This window comes from Toxorhynchites rutilus, chromosome 3, assembly GCF_029784135.1.
Source record: "Toxorhynchites rutilus septentrionalis strain SRP chromosome 3, ASM2978413v1, whole genome shotgun sequence".
In the NCBI taxonomy this organism is placed as follows: domain Eukaryota; kingdom Metazoa; phylum Arthropoda; class Insecta; order Diptera; family Culicidae; genus Toxorhynchites; species Toxorhynchites rutilus.
In genome coordinates this window covers 87,674,085-87,698,324 of record NC_073746.1, presented here as the reverse complement: position 1 = coordinate 87,698,324, position 24,240 = coordinate 87,674,085, and the positions used below count along the sequence as shown (strand labels likewise).

Below are 24,240 nucleotides of genomic sequence, written 5' to 3'. Positions count from 1 at the left end.
TCTATAAGACCACCCTGATTATATTTCGTTGCAACACAAATAATTAGAATTTTAACAAGATTCATTACATACATTGTAGAATGCTTTGAATAAAGTATATTTAACGTCAATTCCGTTCCAAACAGCTGTTTGTTTATTCATTTAGCTTAAATATGATGATTTCAGCTGTCCAGTTTCTTTAAGACCATTTCAAAATTCATAAGTATTATCAATGAAAAATTCAAACCGATCGGCTTTTGTTAATATTACTAGCCTCAAAAAAAGTTGCATTACTTTCTCATGCTCGAGAGAAGCGCAGCTGTCACCCCTAGGGGAGGAATTTTTGCTACTGGTAAGCGAAACCTAATCACATACAAAACTCCAGAACCACATTTAATTTCTTGGTGACTAAACAAGCGAAATAAACTCTTAATATCAACAACCTCGAAAACAGCAGCAATGCTTCATTATGATCAATATTAGCGCAAATGCAATCCTAGTTGAAGGCAGTTTTGCGACTGGCACGCGAACCTAAATATCTTAACAATAATAACATTCCAGTAAGACATTCAAGATGCTTGTTATTCCCCAAATATTTTTTTGGAGCATAACCTTAACGCCTGCTTCGCCTCAACGTCAGTTTAATGCATTGATGCATTCTCAAAGGCACCAAAGAAGCCGTTTACATTTTCGACCGACGCGCCGAAATCGCCTATTTTGCTGTTGTTCGATGCGGTGTCACACGCGCGAAGGCTCGGTTCAGTGCGAGCGCTTTTCACTGCACCAACATCGCGTGCATCATTAGATGACGCTTGCCTCGAAATTTCATTGCCCCTGGCAATTTTTTTTGCAGGGCTAGAGCCTGCCTCCATCTTTTTCTTGCTCATCACACACTACGCGAAACGTCCAATTTATGACGCGGGAAGAAAAACATACGATACGAATAACGAATAACGAACAGAAAAACCAAACGAGGATATCCAAGTTGGATTACCACTGGTGGGGTCCAAGCTTAGATCGAAGCACAGCGAAAGCAAAGTGAACTGGATTGCTCAACAGTCCGATGCCGAATGAAAGTTTGCCTCAGCGAGATCCACTGTTTATACTCAAGGCAAATATTCCCCTTCATTCTTCTACTTTCCCTTTGTTCACGGCGACTCCAAATCCTACGATTTCCCCTTCGTTGGTCGTCGATAAGTTGCTTGTTATTGACAGCTCTGTTCGGGAAAGCACACAAATGGACAGAACAAATGTATGGAAAAATGGAAACGCCTAAAGTTTTCATGAATTTTAACCATTTACAAACCAGGGGATTCTAATGTATAGCATATTAAACAAATATTAGGGAATTTCCGATTTGTTTAGTATGTAAATCCCTAAAATCCGTTCGCGGTAAAAATAGTTATTAACGTTAACTTTATTTCATAAAAACGTGACCTGTTTTCTGATTTGGCACCCTTAATGAAAGACGTAGTTTTACGTCAAAAAAATTTACAATTTATAGAAACCATAAACATGTAACATGTACACGATTAAAACCCGGCTCTGTTAGAGCTAAAATGCTGATGAGCCTAACAAAAACAAATGGGATAAAATAAAAGTGTCACGCTCTCGTCTTCGAAACTTTGATCTGAAATAAAAGACGTAATTCTACGTCAAAAGTTTCCTTAGTTCACAACTACATATGGCCTAGCAAACCGTTAACAATTTTCGGCAAGGATCGCTGACTTCGCCATGTTGTAATGCCGTGTAAAATTACATGGCCACATCACGCACAAGGGTTTGGATTTTTCTCCATCGTCGTAAGTACTGCATTTCGCTTCACTTTGAAGTTGTCTTCAAACCTATCGCCGAATCGTGATGTCCGATTGACTGCTCACGGAATCGCTACCTACAGTCGAATCAGGAATTCTAGGCGATTTCGCAATGTCATTATGTGACAAAAGGTAGCTGGATTTTCAGCGAACCTTTTAGAACATGTTCTTGACTCCACGGTTCAAAATAACAACTGACGCAACACTGTAACACTTCGGATCAATCACTCTATGAATATTTACCACTGAAAGGCACGAACGATCGAACGATCGAATAAAAATGTTGCTGTTGTTATAATTCAACTAAACATCGTTGTTTGTAAACTATCAACAATGTTATGATTCATTTATAATTCACTGAGTCAGGTTTCCACATTAGTGTGCATATCTAAGCATTTTCACTTCGAATGAATAGTTTTAATATGATGTGACTTTAAACATCGATGGCCACTTCCCCTTTCCACTTTGGACTTCTGTCGACAGAATTAATTACCGATCATTTCGGCTTGCCTTGCGTACATTTATGGCACATATCTCCACCATCAGCACACCGCATTCGAAGTCCAATGCTACTCATTACCTTTTTGACCAGATAGATACGGGTTTGGCTGTGTTCTTGTGCGCGCTAACGCAAGAAGCCAGACTTCCCCGACAACATTCATTTTACCTTTGATACGGCTCGGAAACATTCTCACCGTGTCCAACAAGAACCTCTACGGAACGGTGCCACTGTATCGTACATATGCACCAGTTATTACCTCATAAGTGGCCTCGCGTCGACTTGAAAGAGGAACCTGACTTCCACCTCTCTCGGCGGAACCTCTATGCCTATGTTCGACACATAAACGCAGTATAATTACCAATTGCGAATTTCGAAATTGTTCTGTTTCACTTCGATTCGCTGAAGGTGAGTAGGGCCCGAACTAAGGTTGAACTCTCGGAACCGATTAATGGCTGATTAGGGGGGAGGGGTGAAGAACAAGAACAAGAACCGATGCGATGCGAGGAGACCCGTTAAGCCATCGTAGCCACTTGGCGAACAACGGTGGAAGCGCTTCACGAATGTCATGGAAACATTAGTGCAACCTGTTCCGTCGCTCTGAACCCATGTGGTTCGCTCCGTTCGAACTGTTGGTGTTTCTTTTTTTTTTCCCGCTGCTGAAGGAATGCTCTTGGTTTTAAAGTGCATAAATCTGCTATGCTAATGATAGTAATCAAACGGCAAGTGCGTAGTGTATGATTAAACGTTCGCGTTGCTTTCAAACAGTGTCGGTCAAGGTGGTTTATTAGACGACAACGATGATGAAAAAAGTGAAAAATCCAAGTAAGTAATGTGACAATGTCTTCGATTTGAATCGGGTAATTAGAAGCAACTGATCTATAGGACAGGAAGTTAAAATTATATGGTTGATGTTAGTGTGTGAGAGGTTTTTTCTCTAGTTAGCTAGTGTCGTGCCCATGGAATCGTGTGATGGGAAATTCTACTGAAACTAATAGGAAATTATGTGCTGATTATCATTTCATGAACAGCAGAGATGTAGTGTAATCTTGTTTGAGCACAAGGCACCCTCATCGTATTTCCTTGTTTCAATAATAGACGTCCAGACCGTTTGATCCTTTCTAGTAGACACGGAAAATGCTATTTGGATTTTATGCCATTCATTCAATTAATTAGATTTTATTGTCCCGTCATACTTCTCATGAAATATTCATAAATTGAATCATAATGTGCAAATCAAAAATACTTCAGAGATTGCAGATTTATTTCTGACGATCGCAGCCATTTATCAAACGGGGGATTGTTAACCAATAAAATAGTATGTGTAGTTATACTTACTTCGATGTTGTGGGATTTCTTATTATCATTCTTCATAATCATATACAATTATTTGCCGACGAAAGTTGGTTGAGCTGTAACAGTTCGGCTGAAAAATTCATAAGGTTGACGTCTAGATGGAACCTCTTGCAAAAATATACTTGACTATCACAAAGCACCATCATGGATACGTGTCAAAATTTGACAGCAATCGGTCGATTGGTTCGTGAGTTACAGCATTGAGAGTGAAGCAACGTTTATTATTGTGAAAAGACGGGTGGGTAATGTCGGGGACATAACCGGAGTGACGTAGGACTATACAAAGGGGACAGCTTTTGTTAAATATATATTTTAAATATATTGTTTTATTTTCTTCACCTACGTGAATACCTACCTATCTACCTGAAAAATGGATTAGTTTACTGTTTACTCTTTATGAATATGTTGATGGTTCTGAAAAGAACCTTTGGTGTTGTGTTTTTGTTATCACTCGATATTCCCATCTTGTTCGGCTAAACCTTCCTGTTTGGCGATTTGTTGTCACTCGCCACAGCTTTCACAGTTGGAAAATTTCTTCCCATCCAGCTTGTGACATATTTTACAGTAAATTACATTCAATGGCACGTCGCATTACCACCACTCAGTGCCGGATTGGAGGTAATTTTAACCTGTAATTGAACATTTGCGATGACAGTGGTACAGTGTCGACTTTCAATGTGGGGTCATAATTTGGATCTCTATGTTTACAAAAATGTCCAACTAAATAAGTCGCATTACATGTCCGTCCAATTAGCTAAATGTCGAACTAATTGTAGATTACTGTACTTTAAATCTGGAAACAATTTAAGAATTGGTGAAAATTGAATAATCAGGAAAGTCCCCAACTATCAATAAGCTCAGAACAACTGCCAAATTCACATACTCATCAAATCCTGGCAAACAAATTATGAAAACATCAATTTGTGTTTTATTATTATTTTGGATAATGTTTTAGAAAGCATTGAACTTTATTTCCTAAACTCTTTTTTGGAAGGTTTAATGGCTCTGAAAAGCGCCTTGTTTTATGGAATGGTTCCAATTTAGAAAACTTAGTACTCGTGGTTTTGAAAAAAACCATTTCGAACGCCCTCGATGCCGCCTTGTTCTGGATTTGCCACCAAAGCAGTTTGTATAAACAAACTTTTTTCTTCTGCTACCTGATGCCGTTTTGCGATTGCGTTTGCCACTCGCCATTCGCTGCAACTGCCTGTTGTCTTGATGTCCACCGAACCGAATGTGTTATGTTCCGAATGCAGGTTTTCTTATCGTCGCGAGCAGCTTTGCCAGCTAACTCGATCACTCCGGCGGCCGAAACTATATAACGCCGGCTAGATGGACTGGTACACAAGTACTAACGCGCTCGACCTAGCTACCTTTTCCGGTGCAATTGGCGGATACACCTACGGGAAATTGCAGACCACCACGGTTCGAGCGGGATTTTGCCTTTCCCTTCTCTTTTCCTCCTTTGTTGAGTACACGATGCCGATGCCGTACAACCACACGGGTTTACGGTTTAAAGGAAAATAAGATATTTTTTTGGGGTCCGCGTGTTTTATACTCTAGCGGTACACACTCACAGGATAGAGACAAATCGGCAGACTCAGCCAAAGGGGCGGGTCCAACGAGACGAACGAATGAGCGTTAAAAGGGAGCGATGGCAAAAAAATACATTCATTACGATTTGTTCGCTCGTTGGATTCACATACAGACTAAAAAGGGTCCTTTTCAGGATCACAAAAAGTCTAAAGAGTTTATTGTTTTGTTATCACTCGATATCCCCATCTTGTTCGGCTAAACCTTCCTGTTTAGCGATTTGTTGTCACTCGCCACAGCTTTCACAGTTGGAAAATTTCTTCCCATCCAGCTTGTGACATATTTTACAGTAAATTACATTCAATGGCACGTCGCATTACCACCACTCAGTGCCGGATTGGAGGTAATTTTAACCTGTAATTGAACATTTGCGATGACAGTGGTACAGTGTCGACTTTCAATGTGGGGTCATAATTTGGATCTCTATGTTTACAAAAATGTCCAACTAAATAAGTCGCATTACATGTCCGTCCAATTAGCTAAATGTCGAACTAATTGTAGATTACTGTACTTTAAATCTGGAAACAATTTAAGAATTGGTGAAAATTGAATAATCAGGAAAGTCCCCAACTATCAATAAGCTCAGAACAACTGCCAAATTCACATACTCATCAAATCCTGGCAAACAAATTATGAAAACATCAATTTGTGTTTTATTATTATTTTGGATAATGTTTTAGAAAGCATTGAACTTTATTTCCTAAACTCTTTTTTGGAAGGTTTAATGGCTCTGAAAAGCGCCTTGTTTTATGGAATGGTTCCAATTTAGAAAACTTAGTACTCGTGGTTTTGAAAAAAACCATTTCGAACGCCCTCGATGCCGCCTTGTTCTGGATTTGCCACCAAAGCAGTTTGTATAAACAAACTTTTTTCTTCTGCTACCTGATGCCGTTTTGCGATTGCGTTTGCCACTCGCCATTCGCTGCAACTGCCTGTTGTCTTGATGTCCACCGAACCGAATGTGTTATGTTCCGAATGCAGGTTTTCTTATCGTCGCGAGCAGCTTTGCCAGCTAACTCGATCACTCCGGCGGCCGAAACTATATAACGCCGGCTAGATGGACTGGTACACAAGTACTAACGCGCTCGACCTAGCTACCTTTTCCGGTGCAATTGGCGGATACACCTACGGGAAATTGCAGACCACCACGGTTCGAGCGGGATTTTGCCTTTCCCTTCTCTTTTCCTCCTTTGTTGAGTACACGATGCCGATGCCGTACAACCACACGGGTTTACGGTTTAAAGGAAAATAAGATATTTTTTTGGGGTCCGCGTGTTTTATACTCTAGCGGTACACACTCACAGGATAGAGACAAATCGGCAGACTCAGCCAAAGGGGCGGGTCCAACGAGACGAACGAATGAGCGTTAAAAGGGAGCGATGGCAAAAAAATACATTCATTACGATTTGTTCGCTCGTTGGATTCACATACAGACTAAAAAGGGTCCTTTTCAGGATCACAAAAAGTCTAAAGAGTTTATTGTTTTGTTATCACTCGATATCCCCATCTTGTTCGGCTAAACCTTCCTGTTTAGCGATTTGTTGTCACTCGCCACAGCTTTCACAGTTGGAAAATTTCTTCCCATCCAGCTTGTGACATATTTTACAGTAAATTACATTCAATGGCACGTCGCATTACCACCACTCAGTGCCGGATTGGAGGTAATTTTAACCTGTAATTGAACATTTGCGATGACAGTGGTACAGTGTCGACTTTCAATGTGGGGTCATAATTTGGATCTCTATGTTTACAAAAATGTCCAACTAAATAAGTCGCATTACATGTCCGTCCAATTAGCTAAATGTCGAACTAATTGTAGATTACTGTACTTTAAATCTGGAAACAATTTAAGAATTGGTGAAAATTGAATAATCAGGAAAGTCCCCAACTATCAATAAGCTCAGAACAACTGCCAAATTCACATACTCATCAAATCCTGGCAAACAAATTATGAAAACATCAATTTGTGTTTTATTATTATTTTGGATAATGTTTTAGAAAGCATTGAACTTTATTTCCTAAACTCTTTTTTGGAAGGTTTAATGGCTCTGAAAAGCGCCTTGTTTTATGGAATGGTTCCAATTTAGAAAACTTAGTACTCGTGGTTTTGAAAAAAACCATTTCGAACGCCCTCGATGCCGCCTTGTTCTGGATTTGCCACCAAAGCAGTTTGTATAAACAAACTTTTTTCTTCTGCTACCTGATGCCGTTTTGCGATTGCGTTTGCCACTCGCCATTCGCTGCAACTGCCTGTTGTCTTGATGTCCACCGAACCGAATGTGTTATGTTCCGAATGCAGGTTTTCTTATCGTCGCGAGCAGCTTTGCCAGCTAACTCGATCACTCCGGCGGCCGAAACTATATAACGCCGGCTAGATGGACTGGTACACAAGTACTAACGCGCTCGACCTAGCTACCTTTTCCGGTGCAATTGGCGGATACACCTACGGGAAATTGCAGACCACCACGGTTCGAGCGGGATTTTGCCTTTCCCTTCTCTTTTCCTCCTTTGTTGAGTACACGATGCCGATGCCGTACAACCACACGGGTTTACGGTTTAAAGGAAAATAAGATATTTTTTTGGGGTCCGCGTGTTTTATACTCTAGCGGTACACACTCACAGGATAGAGACAAATCGGCAGACTCAGCCAAAGGGGCGGGTCCAACGAGACGAACGAATGAGCGTTAAAAGGGAGCGATGGCAAAAAAATACATTCATTACGATTTGTTCGCTCGTTGGATTCACATACAGACTAAAAAGGGTCCTTTTCAGGATCACAAAAAGTCTAAAGAGTTTATTGTTTTGTTATCACTCGATATCCCCATCTTGTTCGGCTAAACCTTCCTGTTTAGCGATTTGTTGTCACTCGCCACAGCTTTCACAGTTGGAAAATTTCTTCCCATCCAGCTTGTGACATATTTTACAGTAAATTACATTCAATGACACGTCGCATTACCACTACTCAGTGTCGGATTGGAGGTAATTTTAACCTGTAATTGAACATTTGCGATGACAGTGGTACAGTGTCGACTTTCAATGTGGGATCATAATTTGGATCTCTATGTTTACAAAAATGTCCAACTAAATAAGTCACATTACATGTCCGTCCAATTAGCTAAATGTCGAACTAATTGTAGATTACTGTACTTTCAATCTCGAAACAATTTAAGAATTGGTGAAAATTGAATAATCAGGAAAGTCCCCAACTATCAATAAGCTCAGAACAACTGCCAAATTCACATACTCATCAGATCCTGGCAAACAAATTATGAAAACATCAATTTGTGTTTTATTATTATTTTGGATAATGTTTTAGAAAGCATTGAACTTTATTTCCTAAACTCTTTTTTGGAAGGTTTAATGGCCCTGAAAAGCGCCTTGTTTTATGGAATGGTTCCAATTTAGAAAACTTAGTACTCGTGGTTTTGAAAAAAACCATTTCGAACGCCCTCGATGCCGCCTTGTTCTGGATTTGCCGCCAAAGCAGTTTGTATAAAGAACAAACTTTTTTCTTCTGTTACCTGATGCCGTTTTGCGATTGCGTTTGCCACTCGCCACTCGCTGCAACTGCCTGTTGTCTTGATGTTCACCGAACCGAATGTGTTCTGTTCCGAATGCAGGTTTTCTTATCGTCGCGAACAGCTTTGCCAGCTAACTCGATCACTTCGGCGGCCGAAGCTATATAACGCCGGCTAGGTGGACTGGTACACTGGTACTAACGCGCTCGGCCTAGCTACCCTTGCGGGGAACTCCAGATCAACACGAGCGGGAACTCCAGATCAAGGTTCGAGCGGGATTTTGCCTTTCCCTTCACTTTTCCTCCTTTGCCATATCCAACCATGGCTGCTTGTGTTGGTTTGTTGATGTGAGGTGATGCGAAACGATGTGGTGTACGGTTCGGATGAGAATGATCGTTACGGCAGCGGAGAGGGGATTTTGAAGCTGACTGGCTGGCTCGAGAATTACGCATGTGTGAGACTGCGACCAATGTTTCCCTCATTTTTTTCTTTTTCCTTTCCAATCGTGCTTCATTCTATTTCGCTGCTGCTCTGGTTGCCCGTTTTGGTCGGTACGATTTGAGGAGCACAAAATGGACCAATCAAAAATGGGCACATAGTGTATTTGGACAATGGTTGATATTTCACAATTATTCAATTATTTATCTCAAGAAAAATGAAATGTTATTCGTTATGATAGATGCGTAGATATATTTCCTATCAATTGATGCAAAAACCTTTGCGATCTATTGAGAAATGCTCGAGTTATAAGCGTTCCAAATCTTGCATTTTTTCCTACTTGTTCAGTGCCTAGATTTCCATTTCACCCCCTATATCTTCCGGTTAGACGTAGTCCTACGTCAAAAAATTGAAAAATCACAAACGAATGAAAACTATGGCAACATTGCATGAATTGGGCTTCGAATTGCTTCCGCATCCACCGTATTCTCCAGATCTGGCCCCCACTGACTATTTTCTGTTCGCAGACCTGAAGAGAATGTACGCTGGCAAGAAATTTAAGACCGATGATGAAGTGATTACCGAAACCGAGGCCTATTTTGAGGAAAAACCGAAAGATTACTATAAAAATGGTATCGAAAAGTTGCAATTCGTTTTACTGTGTTACCTTATATACTTTTCAGCCGAACTGTTATATGTTTTCAAAAAAAAATCAGACAATGAAATCTAGGGCTTCATTACGAAATCGTTATTGGAATCGCAAGACAAAGCAGCAGTGATAAAAAAGACGGGTGGGTAATGTCGGGGACATAACCGGAGTGACGTAGGACTATACAAAGGGGACAGCTTTTGTTAAATATATATTTTAAATATATTGTTTTATTTTCTTCACCTACGTGAATACCTACCTATCTACCTGAAAAATGGATTAGTTTACTGTTTACTCTTTATGAATATGTTGATGGTTCTGAAAAGAACCTTTGGTGTTGTGTTTTTGTTATCACTCGATATTCCCATCTTGTTCGGCTAAACCTTCCTGTTTGGCGATTTGTTGTCACTCGCCACAGCTTTCACAGTTGGAAAATTTCGTCCCATCCAGCTTGTGACATATTTTACAGTAAATTACATTCAATGGCACGTCGCATTACCACCACTCAGTGCCGGATTGGAGGTAATTTTAACCTGTAATTGAACATTTGCGATGACAGTGGTACAGTGTCGACTTTCAATGTGGGGTCATAATTTGGATCTCTATGTTTACAAAAATGTCCAACTAAATAAGTCGCATTACATGTCCGTCCAATTAGCTAAATGTCGAACTAATTGTAGATTACTGTACTTTAAATCTGGAAACAATTTAAGAATTGGTGAAAATTGAATAATCAGGAAAGTCCCCAACTATCAATAAGCTCAGAACAACTGCCAAATTCACATACTCATCAAATCCTGGCAAACAAATTATGAAAACATCAATTTGTGTTTTATTATTATTTTGGATAATGTTTTAGAAAGCATTGAACTTTATTTCCTAAACTCTTTTTTGGAAGGTTTAATGGCTCTGAAAAGCGCCTTGTTTTATGGAATGGTTCCAATTTAGAAAACTTAGTACTCGTGGTTTTGAAAAAAACCATTTCGAACGCCCTCGATGCCGCCTTGTTCTGGATTTGCCACCAAAGCAGTTTGTATAAACAAACTTTTTTCTTCTGCTACCTGATGCCGTTTTGCGATTGCGTTTGCCACTCGCCATTCGCTGCAACTGCCTGTTGTCTTGATGTCCACCGAACCGAATGTGTTATGTTCCGAATGCAGGTTTTCTTATCGTCGCGAGCAGCTTTGCCAGCTAACTCGATCACTCCGGCGGCCGAAACTATATAACGCCGGCTAGATGGACTGGTACACAAGTACTAACGCGCTCGACCTAGCTACCTTTTCCGGTGCAATTGGCGGATACACCTACGGGAAATTGCAGACCACCACGGTTCGAGCGGGATTTTGCCTTTCCCTTCTCTTTTCCTCCTTTGTTGAGTACACGATGCCGATGCCGTACAACCACACGGGTTTACGGTTTAAAGGAAAATAAGATATTTTTTTGGGGTCCGCGTGTTTTATACTCTAGCGGTACACACTCACAGGATAGAGACAAATCGGCAGACTCAGCCAAAGGGGCGGGTCCAACGAGACGAACGAATGAGCGTTAAAAGGGAGCGATGGCAAAAAAATACATTCATTACGATTTGTTCGCTCGTTGGATTCACATACAGACTAAAAAGGGTCCTTTTCAGGATCACAAAAAGTCTAAAGAGTTTATTGTTTTGTTATCACTCGATATCCCCATCTTGTTCGGCTAAACCTTCCTGTTTAGCGATTTGTTGTCACTCGCCACAGCTTTCACAGTTGGAAAATTTCTTCCCATCCAGCTTGTGACATATTTTACAGTAAATTACATTCAATGGCACGTCGCATTACCACCACTCAGTGCCGGATTGGAGGTAATTTTAACCTGTAATTGAACATTTGCGATGACAGTGGTACAGTGTCGACTTTCAATGTGGGGTCATAATTTGGATCTCTATGTTTACAAAAATGTCCAACTAAATAAGTCGCATTACATGTCCGTCCAATTAGCTAAATGTCGAACTAATTGTAGATTACTGTACTTTAAATCTGGAAACAATTTAAGAATTGGTGAAAATTGAATAATCAGGAAAGTCCCCAACTATCAATAAGCTCAGAACAACTGCCAAATTCACATACTCATCAAATCCTGGCAAACAAATTATGAAAACATCAATTTGTGTTTTATTATTATTTTGGATAATGTTTTAGAAAGCATTGAACTTTATTTCCTAAACTCTTTTTTGGAAGGTTTAATGACTCTGAAAAGCGCCTTGTTTTATGGAATGGTTCCAATTTAGAAAACTTAGTACTCGTGGTTTTGAAAAAAACCATTTCGAACGCCCTCGATGCCGCCTTGTTCTGGATTTGCCACCAAAGCAGTTTGTATAAACAAACTTTTTTCTTCTGCTACCTGATGCCGTTTTGCGATTGCGTTTGCCACTCGCCATTCGCTGCAACTGCCTGTTGTCTTGATGTCCACCGAACCGAATGTGTTATGTTCCGAATGCAGGTTTTCTTATCGTCGCGAGCAGCTTTGCCAGCTAACTCGATCACTCCGGCGGCCGAAACTATATAACGCCGGCTAGATGGACTGGTACACAAGTACTAACGCGCTCGACCTAGCTACCTTTTCCGGTGCAATTGGCGGATACACCTACGGGAAATTGCAGACCACCACGGTTCGAGCGGGATTTTGCCTTTCCCTTCTCTTTTCCTCCTTTGTTGAGTACACGATGCCGATGCCGTACAACCACACGGGTTTACGGTTTAAAGGAAAATAAGATATTTTTTTGGGGTCCGCGTGTTTTATACTCTAGCGGTACACACTCACAGGATAGAGACAAATCGGCAGACTCAGCCAAAGGGGCGGGTCCAACGAGACGAACGAATGAGCGTTAAAAGGGAGCGATGGCAAAAAAATACATTCATTACGATTTGTTCGCTCGTTGGATTCACATACAGACTAAAAAGGGTCCTTTTCAGGATCACAAAAAGTCTAAAGAGTTTATTGTTTTGTTATCACTCGATATCCCCATCTTGTTCGGCTAAACCTTCCTGTTTAGCGATTTGTTGTCACTCGCCACAGCTTTCACAGTTGGAAAATTTCTTCCCATCCAGCTTGTGACATATTTTACAGTAAATTACATTCAATGACACGTCGCATTACCACTACTCAGTGTCGGATTGGAGGTAATTTTAACCTGTAATTGAACATTTGCGATGACAGTGGTACAGTGTCGACTTTCAATGTGGGATCATAATTTGGATCTCTATGTTTACAAAAATGTCCAACTAAATAAGTCACATTACATGTCCGTCCAATTAGCTAAATGTCGAACTAATTGTAGATTACTGTACTTTCAATCTCGAAACAATTTAAGAATTGGTGAAAATTGAATAATCAGGAAAGTCCCCAACTATCAATAAGCTCAGAACAACTGCCAAATTCACATACTCATCAGATCCTGGCAAACAAATTATGAAAACATCAATTTGTGTTTTATTATTATTTTGGATAATGTTTTAGAAAGCATTGAACTTTATTTCCTAAACTCTTTTTTGGAAGGTTTAATGGCCCTGAAAAGCGCCTTGTTTTATGGAATGGTTCCAATTTAGAAAACTTAGTACTCGTGGTTTTGAAAAAAACCATTTCGAACGCCCTCGATGCCGCCTTGTTCTGGATTTGCCGCCAAAGCAGTTTGTATAAAGAACAAACTTTTTTCTTCTGTTACCTGATGCCGTTTTGCGATTGCGTTTGCCACTCGCCACTCGCTGCAACTGCCTGTTGTCTTGATGTTCACCGAACCGAATGTGTTCTGTTCCGAATGCAGGTTTTCTTATCGTCGCGAACAGCTTTGCCAGCTAACTCGATCACTTCGGCGGCCGAAGCTATATAACGCCGGCTAGGTGGACTGGTACACTGGTACTAACGCGCTCGGCCTAGCTACCCTTGCGGGGAACTCCAGATCAACACGAGCGGGAACTCCAGATCAAGGTTCGAGCGGGATTTTGCCTTTCCCTTCACTTTTCCTCCTTTGCCATATCCAACCATGGCTGCTTGTGTTGGTTTGTTGATGTGAGGTGATGCGAAACGATGTGGTGTACGGTTCGGATGAGAATGATCGTTACGGCAGCGGAGAGGGGATTTTGAAGCTGACTGGCTGGCTCGAGAATTACGCATGTGTGAGACTGCGACCAATGTTTCCCTCATTTTTTTCTTTTTCCTTTCCAATCGTGCTTCATTCTATTTCGCTGCTGCTCTGGTTGCCCGTTTTGGTCGGTACGATTTGAGGAGCACAAAATGGACCAATCAAAAATGGGCACATAGTGTATTTGGACAATGGTTGATATTTCACAATTATTCAATTATTTATCTCAAGAAAAATGAAATGTTATTCGTTATGATAGATGCGTAGATATATTTCCTATCAATTGATGCAAAAACCTTTGCGATCTATTGAGAAATGCTCGAGTTATAAGCGTTCCAAATCTTGCATTTTTTCCTACTTGTTCAGTGCCTAGATTTCCATTTCACCCCCTATATCTTCCGGTTAGACGTAGTCCTACGTCAAAAATCGATATCGGTATCATCATGCTGTTCAAGTTATAAGAATGTCGTGTTGAATTATGTAGTGTTAGTTTGTTTAACACACAAATGGCGGCTCAAATGAACAATAAACCTGTATCGTGATCGCTGGCTTCATCTACCAATGATTTTTCTGTTTAATCTCGTAAGACTTGGAAAATATTAGGTTGTTCCCGAATTCGTGCCGACTTTAAGGGAAAAAAATCCAAAGTATCATTCTTACAAACACACAATTATTCGAATGTATTGGGTCATTTAAAAAGTATTCGCGTTTTTCTGTTCAATTTCTGAATGTTTTTTGATGTAGGACTACGTCTAAAAATTTCGGACGCTTATTACTCGATCATTTCTTAATAGATCGCAATTATGTTTGCAAGGTCTGGGATAAACCATGGATGCATCAAAAATTCCCAATTAATCGCCCTAATTTTTTGGTGCGTCATCAAAAATCTATGTGACACTTTTCTGTTGATCGATTCTGTTTCTTCCATAATCGCCTCGTGAAATCTATCCAGTTGTGAACCGTACAACACGGAATTAACCTTTTGGCCATGTAACTCCTCATAATCGGAGATTCGCTTCCAGTTCCACCATACACACCGCGTCCCTTTTCGTGTAATCCTGGCTTTGATGTTATTTGCAGTGGTTTGTCTTGCTTATCCCATGATCTTTGCAAACAATATCGTATTTTACCCATTTCATACACCGTGATCGATTTTCTGATGAAAGTTCAGTCCAAAATTTACAAAATGTAGCAAAAATTTACTATAATTCATGTGGCTTCCAAACATCGAGTTTCTTTGCGAAGTTTTTTTTTTAATATTGATTGGTTAATTCTTATGCCTAGTTTACACAGTGTAAGGTATTGCTGAATCGATCCTTCCGCAATTTCAAAACCCAACCTCCCAACACTTGTTTGGTTTCTCGTAAAAAACTGGACAAGGTTCTTTTCCATGCTACCCAATGGGCCGAAATTATTGCGCTCAAGAAAAGTGGCCTGAAAAATTGATAACCGGAAAGTGCAATATCTGGTGATGATGGCGGGTGAAATAGCACTTCTCAGGCAAACCTAACATTTTCGGCCAGGTTGTCAAAAAGAAGGAAGATTGACATTGTCCTGATGGAATATGACGTCTATTTTATTGGCTAATTATGTTAGTTTATTCTGGACTTTAGTTTCGTTTAGTTATAAGCAGTTCTTGTTAGAATCTATCGAAGCTCTGTAGAAGCACATAACAAGATTCTAACATACTTTGGTGGTATCTTCGTCCTGGCGGAATGTATGATCCTCTTCTGCCAATGTAAATAAATCCATCACTCTCAGTTCATGTGCGTTACTCTCAAAATACACATTTCAGCGAAACAGTTCAACATTATGAAAAAATATGGTCTCTTATTGATAAATACGGAGTACTCGCAAGGGGCGGCAAGATTGAAATTTGATAAAAATGCAGAGCAGATTTTATTCTTTATTGATTATGGATATTAATGTATTTTCAAAAATATTCATTTTATGTATCCACGTGGACATTATCTGAACCCCCTCCTCCCTCTCCGTGGACAATCGTGGACATTTTCGTACCCCCTACCCCCCCTAAAGTTGTCCACGTGGTATGTGGACAGCCCCTAATACATTATTGTGTTGATGTTTTAGTACAGTTGATGAATGACTTCAATCAGAAGACGAAGCCAGCCTTTCTCATGATGTTTCCCTTCGTACTGTTGATTAAAGCTTGATTCATTTAGAATCCGGAATCACAAAACCAGCTGTATTTCAGGATTGGTTGAAGGTACAAAACTTGTTTTAGCATCACGATACAGATAATTCATTGTTCTATCAGAAAAAAAAATATTGAAAAAAAATTTCCTTTACACTTTGGAAATGTGTACGTTATATCGAGGTAAAATGTACGTTATATCGAGTGACGTTATATCGAGGGTACGTTATAACGAGGGTACGTTATATCGAAGTTTCCCTGTATTCGAGCTGCAATAACCGAAATTCCAATACGTGAGCTGCTCTTTTACGCTGTTCTGAACTAATTTAATTTAGTAGCAGAAGATGTGATACATTTTTTCGAACGTTTCCGTTCTTTCTCATTTGATTCAATATTACACTAGGGTACATGTGACATTTGGGTAAATGGTGTTCGGTTGAATGTGGTTCTTGTAAATGCAGGTTTGGTCCCCTGAATCAATCTGAGATTCAGTCTTAGTCTTTTCCACAGGTTCATCAGAAATCGGAATATACTTAACAGAGCTGATTTTCTCTATCTCGTATGTATTGTAGATCTGTCGATCTGTGCTGCCATATTTTAATCTGTACCAGAGAGGTTAAAAATCTTTCTCATCTGTACTTTTTCTTCCAAAAATGTGTACCATCGAAATTATTTGTTGTAGAAAAACTATATTTTATTATAATAAAAAAATACTCATTTATTTACTTCAAATACTATATTTACATTTGCAAGTCATTCGTGTGTTTGATGATGCTTATACATAGGCACTATGTTTAATCAAATCTTTTGATCTCAAAATAGTGTTCATCGTATCATTGCTGAGCTGATTTCGAAGCTTAATTTTGTTCTAGTTGTATTCAGAAAAAAAAATTGTAGAGGAGTGAGGCGTAGTGAGAACGTTACAAACAAGGTATCGAAGCGCCGAATATGCGAGCGAATCGCCAATACTTCTTAGACATCAAATTTTGACGTAGGACTACGTCTTTCATTTCTATACCGGGGTGTAAAATCAAAGTTTCGAAAACGAAAGCGTTACGCCGGAGACCGAGATTTTGAGCGTTAATAGCTCCTAAACAACTGAACGGAATGGTATGATAAACACTTCATTCGAAAGATAAAATGTCTACGCGTTCTATACTTGTTACTTTCTGATCCAAAAACTTGTTTCAATAGTCTTAAAATTGCTTTCAAAACAGGCTATTGAAATCACCAATCGGTATATAAGCGAGCGCCGCTCGGAAATCCACTCAGTTCAAATTGAACAGCGATTGGAGCATGTTGTCGCTGTTGTGGTGAAGCTCTTCGTTTATCATGAAAGCGCGGATGAACGGTGTCACCAAGAGCCTGTTTGTGCACCTTAGGCCAGAAGGGAATCCATCAGGAGGAGAGTGATGCTATAAACGGTTCCCCGGGAAGATCTCGAAGCAGCCGCTACACACACACACATACACGTGCGGAATTCTTTCCGTTTGAATGCCATTCAGCATCGAGAAAGATCCGGAAAATAATCTGCCAGTTCCTCTGGAAATTTAAAAATACACTCATGTGAAAGAGTTTATTTAAATGTTTTCTATCCATGTAACACTGTGACCAAATATGTTTCAATCAAGTGCTATTAACAGACGGTTATCGAGTTATCATTAACCACTGGTGGGCTTCCAGTATCGAGGAAAATGTGGAAATATCTAATCGTTACTGAAAATAATCTGCCAGTTCCTCTGGGAATTTAAAAATACATTCATGTGAAAGAGTTTATTTGAATGTTTTCTATCCATGTAACTCTGTGACCAAATACATTTGGTTTTGTGATTTTTTCAATCAATCGCAATTAACAGGATAGCTTCTGAAGATTATTCTTCCCCATCAGTAGGATATTTCCGTAACCAATATTGTATGCGCCCACAATCGATTATTGCTCAGTCGCCGAATGTTCCGAGCTCAGAGAGTTCATTCCCCTCTAGTTTGCCTTCCAAATTGCCATCGTAAACCACGCCTTCTCTCGATTCAATCACGCACAAAAAGCATACTTAAGCGATATTCTGGTGGTGAGACGCATTCATTTTTCGTGAGGACATCGACAAGACAACATCGTTGCTGAGGGTGCTGGACGGCGAAGGATCGAGATCTGCCCTGAAACGCAAGCAGTTTGTTTGAAACTGTGAGGGAGCACAGAGAAGCCGATCCTTCAGGAGAAGAGAAGGTGACCATCGAAGCAGACGCTACACACACACATACACGCACGGAATTATTTCCGTTTGGATGTCATTCAGCATCGAGAAAGATGCGGAAAATAATCTGCCAGTTCCTCTGGGAATTTAAAAAAACATTCATGTGAAAGAGTTTATTTTAATGTTTTCTATCCATGTAACACTGTGACCAAATATTTTTCAATCAAGTGCTATTAACAGATGGTTATCGAGTTAGCATAAACCACTATTCTGGTGGTGAAATGCATTCATTTTTCGTGAGGACATCGACAAGACAACATCGTTGCTGAGGGTGCTGGACGGCGAAGGATCGAGATCTGCCCTGAAACGCAAGCAGTTTGTTTGAAACTGTGAGGGAGCACAGAGAAGCCGATCCTTCAGGAGAAGAGGAGGTGACCATCGAAGTAACCGCTACACACACATATACACGCACGGAATTCTTTCCGTTTGGATGCCATTCAGCATCGAGAAAGATCCGGAAAATAATCTGCCAGTTCCAGTATCGAGGAAAATGTGGAAATATCTAATCGTTACTGAAAATAATCTGCCAGTTCCTCTGGGAATTTAAAATTACATTCATGTGAAAAAAATTATTTTAATGTTTTCTATCCACGTAACACTGTGACCAAATACATTTGGTTTTGTGATTTTTCAATCAATCGCAATTAACAGGATAGCTTCTGAAGATTATTCTTCCCCATCAGTAGGATATTTCCGTATCCAATATTGGATGCATAAAACCTTGTGCCTCCAACGTAACGCTCTCGTTTTCGAAGTCTCCCAAATATTCATTCATTCAGAATGAATTCAGATTCAACTTAAAACAAATGATCTCTAAATCAACGATAGTCCTACGTCACCCTTGCGGTTATACTATAGATATAACCCACTTCCTGTTTTTGTCCACCAATCTTGCACATGCTCGTTTTCTGAAATTAAGATTTCCTTACGGGTAATTTTACCTCTAGGGAACTCATTCTCCAGATCTTATATATTCCTATCGTAGGACACCGTAGGTCCCGTGGCCGAGTGGTTAGCGCCAAACCTAACATGCTTCGGGTTCGATTCCCGTTCTGGTCGGGGAAATTTTTCTTCAAAGAAATTTCCTCTGACTTGCACTGTGATCACACGTATTCTAGAGCTTGCCACTCAGAATGCATTCAAGGCATGTTATTTGGCATAGAAATCTCAACTAAGTACTAATGAAAATGACGCAAGTAATACTACGTTGAGACGGCGAAGTTCCTCTAGGAACGTTACTGCCATATAAGAAGAAGAAGAAGAAGAAGAAGAAGAAGGACACCGGAAACGCTTCTAACAGAACGAATTGCGTCCTTATGAAACTAATCAATTATTGCATTTAGATACTTTCATGATCAGCAACACCAAGCGATACTGCGGCGTAAAAGTCATCATGTACCTTAATGTTGCTTTGATTAAATGTAAGAAATTTCAAACGCGGAAAAAATCTGTACCAATATGTACTTTTTGACGAAAATCTGTACCCTGTACCGTACAGAATCTGTACCAAAAATAACGAAAAAATCGGTACCTTTCCTGATAAATCTGTACGTGTGGCAACACTGCTTTTGACACGTGCTATTGTTTTCTTTCGTAGCCGCTCGAGATAGGATATCAGCAATCACGATTTCCTTCCATGGAGTGGAGCTAAATTTAACGCAATATCGCTACGGGCCAAGCAACATTCACTGGATTCGAAAAGAAGTGATAGCTAAGGGCTTCTGAAAAATACTGAAGATCCGTTTGTGCTTCAACCGGTTTTCTGAAGATTTTGTTTGAACTTGCGACAAGAAATAGATTAGCCAGTATCTCTTTTTAATTTGAGCATATTTACGCTCAGTTGGTATGTTTTCGAAGCGTACAAAACATTGGTACCTTTCAACAGTAATAGCTCCAAGCTTCCACATTGCTGAAGTCGCGTTGGATCACGACAGCATTTGTCTTCGATCCGGAAACTTCGGACGGAAAACTGGTGCAGTCGTTATTAATTACTTGAAGTTTAGCCAAAAACACACAGGAGCAAAAGAGCGAAAGAGAGACACAAGATACAGAATTTGTACACAAATCCATAACTGATCTTCGGTAATCTGTTTTCTCAAAGATTCTGCTGCATTCGCTAAGTTTGGTAAGAAGTTTGTTAGATATATTCCAAGAAATTGAACACCTTGAAAACCGTGAAACTTCTTCTAAAAAAAATCAGCTACCGATTATATACCGTACGGCATTTGAAGTCACTTATAGTGTTCAAATGGTGACCAAAAAGTGGTTAATTTAGAACTTTTTACATCCAATATTTACTTTAGCTTTTGTAAGCTAAATGTTTTGTAATGAATTACTATCCACTGTAGTCAATTCATAATGCGGACACTTTGAGGCTTGATTGAGGACGACAATGGTCACTCGCAGCTTGTAGTTGCGTTCTACCAGCGCGAGGTTACTCATCTAGTCAGTGTTTTTTTCGGTTCTTTGGCGATGATTCCATTTTTCTCTTTTGCTGCTAGAGTCTTCCGAAGTTCGTTTCTCAAGGGTACAGATATTCGGCGTGGCAGCTGTGATCTACCTTGAGAGGAACCATCAAGCCTGTCCAAGTCCTTTGAACACTTACAGATTTTTGAAAAAAACTGATGGCTGTTTTGAGAGGTTTTTTGCTCTTGTACAGGTATTGTGTACTGAAAATGGATTTCTCATCACTGTCGTTTGCTGCTTACATTCCTTGCTTTGACACGGATCTAACCTCGTTGGACTCTTGCCTATCTTTTGCATCTTGAACCATGTTTATTCGAAGTTTCGTATTTCTTCCTGCATACCGCTGTGAGCAGCATCCGATAGTAACATGTAGGGTAAAACGGGGTGATTTGGTCATATGGGGTGATTTGGACCACCCCTTTATCTCAAACATTACGGCCAACTTGGGTTTTCTATAATGACATTTCCTTCTATAGTTGAACCGTATATACCTGAAGTAAAAAAACGTTGGTAAAACTTCACAAGTAGAGGGAAACGGTAGCATGAACACAGCAAGCACTTTGATTGTCAAAAAATGTGAGTTTTCCGATAGTGGTTTTAAGGTTTTTCCCAAACAAACTTTTCGTGTATTGTGCAGTAAAGTTCTGTTCGCCTACAGAAGAGGAACAATTTGATTTAGCGAAACTGTAAGTTTGATTACAATCAATGAAATTAATTGCATTTTAATTTTTGCGTGTTGTGTGGGGTGACATGGACACGTTTCTGTGGGGTGAATTGGTCTTACAGGTTTGAGACTTTTCTTTGGTCTAATTGATTCCAGATGCCGATGAATTACAAGAAGAGGATGGACAGACAACGTTGGAAGAAGGAGGAGCTTGAAGGAGCAACGCAGGCCATCGGGAACGGATTTTCTTTGACCAAGCATCCAAAGTGTTTGAAAATGCTCGAACAACAGTGAAAAGATTCATGCAGCATTCGAGATGGTGTCAATCCAACTTTTCTGGTCTAGAATCTGGCCAAGACACCTGGTATCGATCCCAAAACATTGTTACTGATTGTAACATTATCCCAAAATACTTTACATAAACATAAGTATGTTTTTTTCGATGAAACACACACTGGACCAAATCACCCCACAGACGATCCAAATCACCCCGCATCAAATTTTAATGTCCAAAAATCATCTCTTTCATTTTATGTTATATTTGGTAGATTGAAGCTTTATATAATGTATAGCTCAGTATACAATGTGACATTTTTTATTCAGACCGTATTGGTTTGGAAATATTAGGTGATTTGCTTAGGTGGTCCAAATTCCCCCCTTTTCCCCAACCACAAAACGAGCACATTCTGTTACTGCTCGAAGAAACTGCTCGGAGATTGCCAGAGTAGGAGGTCCAATAGTGTACAAATTGTTCCGTTCAATCTCTGCCCTAGTAGACTAGTCGAGAGTAAGACCTCGCTGATATTGGCATCAGTGCTTGATATTGTTTGATATTGGCATCAGTATTTGGGATGCGACTGGATTTTTTCTTCGTGATTACAAACCTGTAAAATTATAAACTCATATTGGTGCCGTAACTTTTTGAAGCTGCTGAAAGTAAACATTCGCAAGAAAGAGCAGCAAAATGATTTTCAATCAAGGCAAACATCCTCTAACAGAGGACACACATTCATCGCGATAATCTGTGAATTAAAGTACGAATTATTACATTATCAACGATCTTCTAATTTGTGGATTTCATTTAAATTAGAAGTTCGCTAGAACAAGTACTATTGGTAAGGTATATTGGAGTTCGGTGAGATTAACCCCTTCCCGTATTATTTAATACGTCACACATCAAGTGATTTCATTACTTTACTGAGCGTTCTAGCGCCCTATGTTATGCAGGTACACCACGAGTGAGATTCGATGTTGTACGGGAAAGGGTTAACACTGAATATATTTCACAGTATTCTTCTTGTACGACAGAACTTGTAGAACAACCTAGGAATTACACGTAAACGTTTCGAAACAAAACGTTCTCCCATACTTACATATTCACAACAAAATTGAAGATATTCGGTAGGTTATGGGGTGGCTGGTCGATCTCATCTGTTTTAAGCATTGATAAAAAAACATACACAAATTCTCGTTCAAGTTCTGGAATCGGTTCGCAGACGCAAGCTTGATGTTCTGGGCGCTCGTCAGAATCCTCCATTCGCTAGATCTTCTCCTCGATGTTCGCGGGAGATCGGAAAACGAACGTCATACCGGTTCTATCATCTGCTTAAATTATCAGAATCTATTGTAACGTTGATAAAAATAGCCAATAATGTGATTCGAGGTAAGTTCAATAGTCATCAGTCACCAGCCAATAACGTGTCTAGAAAAGCTTCCACCTCCTCTAATCCCCCGGTAAACAGGAAACGTGAGGAAACATAACATTGCTCATGTGTCATTGCTTAAAATACAAAACATATAAACATTTTCGTCCAATGTATCGGGTAATCGCCATTGTATCCGTTGAACAGTTACGCTCTGATGGATGGGTCGGTTAAGACTCGTTGGCCAAATGGAACAGAATAAAATGACATAAACGCGTTGATAATATGAGAAGGCGGATTCTACAGCAATGCTTCAAAGTATAACTGGTTCCGTTACGCTTTTCTGCGTAAATTAAAAGGATTTTGGCACGTAATTTCTTGTTTATATTTTTTATTTGTCACGGTGCGTGTTATTAATAGAATAGCTTTAATAACTACCGGGTAGTGGTCGTTCCGATTCGGTGGTAACGGTTATTTTCGACGTAATAATTTAATTAATTTATTTTTATTTTGATCTTGATATATTGTCAATGCTGAAGACGTTCATTAAATCAATGTGGCGTTTATCGTTTTATTTCCCTTTGTTAAATATTAAAATTTGTTTCTTATGTTAAAATAAAACGTTCATCGGAACGCGCCTGGTAACGATGACTTCCAACTACTGAGAATATGTTAACAAATCTCTATCGATTTTTTCAATTGCAATTTATTGTAAAAAACTGGTTCACATTTATGATTTGCAGTGTGATCTATCGATGAGCTTTGATTTTTCTTGTAATAAGAGCAATAAACGAATTCCGCGTCGAAAATACTGGTCAATTTCTTGGGGCGATCAGTTGATTCAATTTTACAAGTTATAGTCATAGAATCTACGTCTGGAATTTACTGCGGGTTCCCATTTCAACGACCCCGAGTATATTTTAATCACTCCTTGCCACTAACAAGCGAAAAAAATGCATTTCGACAATAGATTGGGGAAGAGCACATCCAATATTTATACGTAAACTTCAAAACTTTATTCAGCATAGTTAGGATAATTCAATTCAGGACAAAATTTGCACATGGTTTAGTTAATCGACTATAACATCGATCGATATTGA

The 24,240-nt window shown here is 39.6% G+C and overlaps 1 protein-coding gene across 7 annotated transcripts in view; it reads left to right on the top strand.

Moving 5' to 3' along the window:
* The window catches only part of LOC129776827 (lipase member H-A), a 49,015-nt gene that overhangs the window by 4,101 nt on the left and 20,674 nt on the right, over nt 1–24,240 (top strand). For 4 of the 7 annotated variants that reach the window (XM_055782703.1, XM_055782705.1, XM_055782708.1 and 1 more), the window contains exon 2: nt 2,958–3,117. The exons of 1 other annotated variant lie outside the window; for it this stretch is intronic. In XM_055782703.1, coding sequence (XP_055638678.1) covers nt 3,093–3,117 — 25 coding nt within the window. In that variant the 5' untranslated portion in view covers nt 2,958–3,092. Of the gene's footprint in view, nt 1–2,873; nt 3,118–24,240 lie in introns of all 7 variants that reach the window. 2 more of the 7 variants (XM_055782704.1, XM_055782706.1) reach the window with 1 other exon arrangement.